We start from the raw sequence: 8213 nt of genomic DNA, 5'->3' as shown, positions 1-8213 counted from the left end.
CGTGGGGCATGCTATAGGCTTAGATTGTCAGAATAAACACTTGTCATCTTTTCTGACTTACTGTGTGCTTGCATGTTTGCAGAGGGCAAAGGACGCTTTTCAAGAATTTCAATACTTCGAAGATGTGACCACTAAGCAAAAACAAACAAGAGTTTGAAGGAAAAAAGCCACAGCTGTCACTTCTGAGTGGTCAGTGTTTCTTATGCCTTTGAAACATGCATGGGTCTTCTCATCTGTTCCTGTTATAAAAAATACTACTAAAGCAAAGTGGTGGATGAAAACAAGGATCTGTTAGGCATCCCACAATCCAGTGTGCCCTTCAATTTGTGGCACTGCAAGAGCTGTGGGAACAGGAGGACTAGCTTACATCTGAATTCTTACTTTATCTCTTTGTTCAGGAAGGATTGTAAGAGAAACAAATATGAGAAACCCAAAATGTTTCCAACCCTACTGCGTAATTCTGTTAAATGCTTACTTATGCATTTTCTCTGAACAGCTTCACACTTTGGTAGGAATGAAATGTGCACAACAGGAAAGCATGGCTCCTCAAACCTTTATTTTGAGGATCTACTTGTAAATTAAATTGTGTTTATGCTTGTTTCTGTTCAGGAATGAACTTCATCCTCAATATGCATATGGTCAAACTTCTAGACTCCTGAACAAGGCTGAAAGACACATGCCACGTACTCAGGAGAGCCAAAAGGCAAGCTTGTAGGCTGGGGATGAAAACAGTTCCCTGAGAATGTGATTTTTCCTCTACAGATGGCTGTGTTGTAAGTTCCTGGATGAAACAGGGACTCCTAAACCTCATCCTTCCCTGCCAGAGTGCTTTCTTCTGAACCAGGGTTGCACCTCATCCCTCAGGCCTTGTACTCACACAACACTGCAGTGTTCCAGTCAACACAGCCATGGCATCAGGGCTTGGCTTGAACCACTGATGGGCTTTGTGCGTACCAGCAGCCATCATGTGGTGAGCTTTTCTCTATGTAAATGTACTAGTCACAGCTCTATCATAAAAAAAGACACGACACCAATCATTCAGTTTGGGTTAATTACTACACCATGGATTGAGTTCAGCTCTGGGAGTCACAAAACCAGATGTAACTACATGTACCTCTCTGCATGCTCCACATGTGCTTGCTCTGACTGCAGTCAGAAAACCTCATCAATACAGTTAAAAAGTGATTCAGCTAACCACAGTGTCTACTTGTCTTTTGAGGTACTGCTGACGGTACAGGCCATAACAGGAGCTTAGAGATACAGCACACATGGCCACCTAAGCAAAGGTGCCTTTCTCTGGAGCAGAGCTGTCCCAGCCCGTCAGTTGCTGCAGCATGCTGGCCAAGCTCTGAAGGAAGACACATGCCACCTTCCTCTCCCGGAACAAATCTTCCAAATTCTTGGAAGAAGTTTCAGTTCCATTAAAGTGAATGGAGCTGTATTTCCTTAAACCACGTCTGCATGTGTCCTGTGAGGTCCATCTATCCAAGCACAGACAGCCTAAGACAGAACATAGGCATCAAAACATAGTCACAGCTGAGCAGCGAGGCAAACGGCAGAGCAGCTGAAGGAGCACTTGCAGTGCAGGTTTTGGAAAGGAAACCATTTGGTGCTGCCTAATGAATGGTGTCAGCTAGAAAAACCAAATGCTCTGACAAGCATTTTCATATTGGAGCAGAGGTTTTTGTGGTTACATCTGAATGACACTATATATTGAGACAAACACAAGCGCGACATATTGGTTAGGGGTGCGTACAATGTGTAAGCATGTAAAACATTTGTAAAGAATTTTTTAAATCAATGAATTTGTGTTGCATACTGCAGTGTGATTACAACTGTGCTGTACCTGCAGTCAGGGTAAAAACACTTAAACTGAAAATTGTAAACACAAATTACATTTCTACATTTGAAAATTTATTTACATTTTAAAAAGTTACGAAAAATATGACGGCAGTACTTGACAATGTGTCCCTTGAAATAAACTGGGAGTTCCCATTAATCTGAAATGGTTAGTATAATGTTTTTGCCACTAAGTATCAAATCTCTTTTTGTAATTACATAAGAGTTCACAACCAACAAATAAATAAAATGTGTTTAGGTGCTCAGGAAAAGCAAAGTAGTTTAATTTACAGTCCATAGAAATTTTAGAGTCATATATTATTGTTGCTGCTGTTATTTTTGAAAGCTACTATGATTTATTACCCTAAAAACATAGCTACAAATTGAAATCATGAATTAAAACGTCACCTACTTGACCTTTTCATAGATATGCCATGAATATAAATATTAATTTTATGTATTCAACAGCTGCTGATCAAGTTACATATTGTGAAACGCATTGTTTGAAATATTATGCCACCATACAAATTACATATTGCCGTGGCAAATCTTATGTTTTTTTATGTTAATAAGCACTCTACAAACCATTGCATAACCTCCACAAATTTACACTACATGAGTGGTTGTAGAGGCGTATGACAACTTCTGGTCTATGACTGGATGATCTTTGCACTTCAATGATACAAGAAATCCCCTTTGATATCAACTTTTCACCCAAAACAAATCCTGACTTTTATTTATTCATTCAGAGATGAGAAATCAGTAAGCTATTCATGCATAAAACTTTAAAAATTAATGCACAACAAAATCAAAATAAGCACCTTTGACTTTCCCTTGCAATTTTATTCCTGTTCACATTTGCAGCATTTCACTCTTAGCCTTGGCCTTATTTCTCTCAGGCACCGCAATATCAGTGAAGACTAAGTTGTCTCTGCTTGGCATAAAGTACAGTAAGAGATAGTGCTGAGGTGCAATGATTAAAGACAAATAATGGAAGAAAGCATATTGTCTCAGTATGGCTACTAAATTCTGGTATGGGTTGCAGCTTATTCTCTCTTCTGTGTCTCAACTGATTGGGTCACTGAGGGAGAAAAGATTGCTTACTGTTTTCTTCCCAGTGCTTATATCTGCCATAGGATCAAGCACACAAACAGTAAGCCCTTACACTCATGCAAAGAATTACATTAAATTAAACTTACGTAAGTCTTACAAGATAAAGTTCCTATGTACTCTGAAAAACAGATATCCACCACTGCAAATGAATCTCCAAGAATGGCATATTAATTCACAAAATGCTAGATATTTCAGAATTTTGGCTAGGTTTTAGGTTGTGCTAGTTTTGGTTGGGGTAAAGTTAATTTTCTTCATAGTAGCTGGTATGGGGCTATGTTTTGGATTTGTGCTGAAAACAGTGCTGATAACACAGGGATGTTTTAGCTGTTGCTGGGCAGCGCTTACGCAGGGCCAAGGGCTTTTCTGCTCCTCACCCCACCCCGCCAGCGAGGAGGCTGGGGGTGCACAAGAGGTGGGGAGGGGACACAGCCGGGACAGCTGACCCCGACCGGCCAAAGGGATATTCCGTACCCTATGATGTCATGCTCAGCATATAAATCTGGGGGAAGAAGAAGGAAGTGGGACACATTTAGAGTTACAGCCTTTTGCCTTCCCAAGTAACCGTTACACATGACGGAGCCCTGCCTTCCTGGGGATGGCTGAACACCTGCCTGCCCATGGGAAGTGGTGAATCAATTCCTTCTTTTGCTTTGCTTGCGTGCACGGCTTTGGCTTTACCTATTAAACTGTCTTTATCTCAGCCCATGACTTTTCTCACATTTACCCTTCTGATTCTCTCCCCCATCCCACTGGAGCGGGAGTGAGTGAGCAGCTGGGTGGTGCTTAGTTGCCTGCTGGGGTTAAACCATGACATTCCTTTTTGGCACCCAATGTGGAATGTCAGAAAGGACTGTCATGCTTTAACCCCAGCCAGCAACTAAGTACCACACAGACACTCGCTCCCACTGCCCACCTCCCCCCCCCCCCCCCCCCCCCCACTGTGGGATGGGAAGGAGAATCGGAAAAAGGTAAAACTCATGTGTTGAGATAAAACCAGTTTATTAATTGAACTAAAATATAATAACAACAACAGCAACAATAATAATTGTAGCAAAGAGGAGAGGGAGGGACAGGAATAAAATTCAAGGGAAAAATTAAAACAAAAAAAATAAGCGATGCCCAATACAATTTCTCACCATCCGCTGACTGATTCCCAGTCAGTCCCTGAGCAGCGATCAGTGGCTCCCAGCCAACTTCCCCCAGTTTATATACTGTTCTGTGGTATGGAATATCCCTTTGGCTAGTTGGGGTCAGCTGCCCTGGCTCTGCTCCCTCCTGGCTTCTTGTGCACCTCCTCACTGGCAGAGCATGGGGAAACTGAAAAGTCCTTCATTTCGACTGAGCACTACTTAGCAACAGCTAAAGTTGTTATCAACATTATTCTCATACTAATACCAAAACACAGCATTGTACCAGCTATTGAGAAGAAAATTAACTCTAGCCCAGCTGAAACCAGGATATAGGTGAAAATTGAGAATTAAGTAATTAATTTAATGATTTCTTTTTCACATGCAAAGCCTACTAGATGTTAACAGCATTATTGAACGTTTATTACAAAATCATTCTAATTCTGCATCAGAATACTACTTCTTATCATTTGGTTTCTTAGGAAAACCTTTCTCAACAAGTATATTGAGGAAGACTGGTTTTGCTGCAGTTAGGACCACTTGCCTTCTAGCCCCACTACACTTGTATGTCATGTCATGAGTAAAAAGCTCTTGGGACATAATAAGAAAGCTTTCATTGCCATTACTTCAAATACTCAAATGGCTTTTATATCCTAGCACACTGGTGACCCTAAACTGTGTGTTTTGAAGGAGAGATGAGGGCTGCTTGAAGCTGACAGAAATTTGCTTCTCCTCAGTTAATTAGTCAGACACATGCATGCCCAAATGAGAGCTGAAAAAGGACTTGCCATACTCATTACACCATCTGCAACAGCTTCCCATCGGCTACTTTGCCTCTCTATTTTCTGCTGTAGCAGATTGGTGACTTTTTCCAACTTCTGTTTTCCTCAAAAGAAGCTGCATCAAAAATTACCTTTTCAGGTCCCTCTATGATTTCTTGTAGAGAGTGCTTACTATTCATATCTATAAACAAGTTTCTTTCCTAGTTCGTAACCATTTTCTGATCTGTACATATGCTTGATGTTACCAGACTGTTTGCTTCTTGTCCTGCTAGACAGTGAAAATAGTTTGGTATCTCTATGTTTGCTGGCATTATACTACTCATTAGAAAGCTACTTAAGCTCCCATTTATTGTAATGACATTAGTTTATCAGTTAACAAGAACACTTTCTGGGACTTATAATTTCAGCTGGCCTTGAAAAGTTTTTTCTGTAAAATCTTTATTTTTTAAGTTGAGTCTAAGTCAGGGGTCCTCCAACTATGGCCCGCGGGCCGGATACGGCCCCCCAGGGTCCTCAGTCTGGCCCCCGGTACTTACAGACCCCCCCGCCGGGGGTTGGGGCGGGAAACCAAGCAGCCGCAGATGGCTGCCTGCCACTGCATCCGCGCGCCGGCCCCCTGGTTAAACAGTTTGAGGACCTCTGGTCTAAGTTATACTTGCTCTGTGGCCTTAACAAACCATGGCTTGCATGGGAATGCACCACCTCCCTCTTACACCCATGGAATCTGCCCCTCCAAGATGCGGTTTATAGATTTTGCCCAGAGTCTTTTCTAAATGACATTTGGTTGAGATGCTTTTCCAAGTGCTTTCAGTCTCAGCCTGAATGTTCATCTGCCTTTATAACTTTCTCAGCTGCTTGTCCTGTCTCTGGCCTCGTTTATAAAGATAGGGTGCTGTAAGTTAGGGTAAGAATTGACAGCTCCTTGCCACTAACTCTCTTTGTAAACACTCCTACAGCACACTAAATTGCTTTGGTTTGAAGCAACTTAATCCTCTCTCAATGCCACGTGAAATATCTAATACTTTCTGCATACTGAGTAACCACAAAAGAGGCCATGCAGAAAACCAAATTAACTGTAATTTCACAGCCTAGCACAGTTCTTTATGTAGACAAGCCATCTATTTCAGTTAATTCTTTGCAACTAGGTCATAGTGATGATATACCAGCATCCCTGAGAAGTTTCATTTACTCTTCCTCCTTTCACTTTCACTGTCATGACTCTAGAGCTAGTGTCTAGTCAATGAGAGAATCTTATTATAGCAACGTCCAAATGTGACACACAGCAAGGATTAAAGTGTTATCCAACTTGTACATGCATAAGCAGGCTCCCTGGAAACAGCATTCAGACTGATATTTTCATTTTCAAACCTGTATTTTCCTCCATTCGAGCAGTCAATGGAGCATCTTCCTGTCTAAGTAAGATCCAATTATAATGAGAGCTTGGATTGACAGGAAACATTATTATAACTGAATGAGCTGTCAAATCCATGATTAATAAGGTTTTTCATTTAGGCTCAACAATAGCAGCATCAGACCACTGCCATATTATTATTCAGTAACTCATAACATTCATAAGAAGGTTTGCTTCCCATTTTGGAGGGTAGAGGGAGATCTCTCACATTCAGCTATTTGTATGGGGCAGCAAGGGCTTCAATATTTCACGAGAGGATTTTATCTCTGTGTTTTCTGAAGTTGTAAACTAACAAAAAGCCTTATGCAAAATCTAAGCCCTGCTGTTTAAGGATTTAGTTTCTATTTTCCTTCTAGCTTCCATATTTTTGCATCCACATTCCTATTGAACCTTGAACCATGAGAACAGTGAGGGAATATCAGTGGTGTTAGAAGGCTAGCAGCCTGGGTGTCCAAATCATCAGATGTTGACCGTATAGAGTACAAGTAGGAGGCAAACCTCTCCAGTGCATCTGTGTTCAGCAAGGTGCAAAGCAGCAGATAAACAGCTGGTATTTCACATTAACCACCATGTATGTATGCATTTTAAATTGAGTCTAAGTTATACTTGCCCTGTGGCTTTTGTGTCCTTAACAAACTGTGGCTTGCATGGGAATGCACCACCACTGCCATATGCAATTTAAAATAACTTTGTGTGGTTCAAGCAGAGCAGATATTTTTTACAGTACACTAATTTTCATTTTTATGTGAGAGACAATGAGGGCAAGATAGTTGTGAATTAGGATATTCACAAAGGAAAAAGAACATACTTAGAAAGAAAAATTGTTCCCCTCAGAGAAGGCTTTCTATAACAAAAATGCAATTCCCTCCATCTTACATAAATTCTGCTTTCCCATCCCATTTCACAGTTTGATAGAAGATAACTGGATATTCCATTTTTCTGTTTCACTAGTTCTCAATTTTACCTTCCTAGCCTACCTCCTTAATCCACTCTTCCATCCAAATGGTGGTGCTGCTCCATCACCGCAAGCAGTATAAATGATTTGGCTGTAAAAGCTGTATGCTAGGGTTGACTTCGAAAAATGGCCTTTTAGTCCAGCATTCCTTTATACATCATCAGTTATGTCCCACTACTTTTTACTTTTTACCCAAATATAATCTATCAATATAAAAAACCACATATATAACCCATACTGTAGTAGTCTCTTTCCTTATTTTCTTCCCTTGCTGACACCTTGCATGCTTGCACAAACTAACCTTTAACATACACCTTTTAGCTTAATGTTATCATCTGTCTAAGTTCCATAGACTGGGTAAATTTATGGAGTCATTCTGAGAAGCGTCGGAGTTTCCATCCATAACCCTTTATGTCTTGAAACTAACTGCTACCTTCTGTAAGCCAACAGGTGAAGGCAAGGCTTAAGACACTGGATATACCACAGCAGGTGCAGAAGGCAAGCACAAAGGCTGATGTCTACTATAAGAATAAACTGTGAAGTGGTTAACAAAAGACCAGGCTTACAAAGGCATTAGTGAGCCTCAAGGTTAACATCTTTCAATGTTAAAAGGCACAAGTTCTTTTCTCTTGTTTCTTCCTCTTTCAAATATCCACACTTCAGAATCCAGCTGTCCTAGACAAGTCATTTGCTTTTTGCACCTCTTCTGTACATTAACATTCAGCTGAAAACTTTTAAACACGGTTAAAATGTACTAGTGTCCAGGAATTTCATTGTTGATATTTTTTTTGTATGTTGATACCTTTGTTCCTATTGCAGTAGCCAGTGCACAAAATGCTGCGTGCATGCAAAAATGATGCTTGTCTCTAGAAATATCCAAGATAGGAAAATGAAGCGTTGTGTCCCGTTTCATACAGAGGAGACAGCTACATGAACAAGTTGCCACCAAGTAAATGAGCATGGATTTACAGCTCATTAACTACTCC

The 8213-nt window shown here is 40.7% G+C and overlaps 1 protein-coding gene across 6 annotated transcripts in view; it reads right to left on the bottom strand.

The window, feature by feature from the left end:
• Positions 1–8213, bottom strand: part of THEMIS (thymocyte selection associated) — an 84570-nt gene that overhangs the window by 37525 nt on the left and 38832 nt on the right. The window contains exon 5 of one of the 6 annotated variants that reach the window (XM_056343781.1): positions 32–1500. The exons of the other annotated variants lie outside the window; for them this stretch is intronic. Coding sequence (XP_056199756.1) covers positions 1447–1500 — 54 coding nt within the window. The 3' untranslated portion in view covers positions 32–1446. Of the gene's footprint in view, positions 1–31; positions 1501–8213 lie in introns of those variants that run through there. 6 annotated transcript variants of the gene reach the window in all.

Source organism: Falco biarmicus, chromosome 6 (assembly GCF_023638135.1).
Source record: "Falco biarmicus isolate bFalBia1 chromosome 6, bFalBia1.pri, whole genome shotgun sequence".
NCBI classification, from domain to species: Eukaryota; Metazoa; Chordata; class Aves; order Falconiformes; family Falconidae; genus Falco; species Falco biarmicus.
This window is presented reverse-complemented; position numbering and strand designations above follow the sequence as displayed.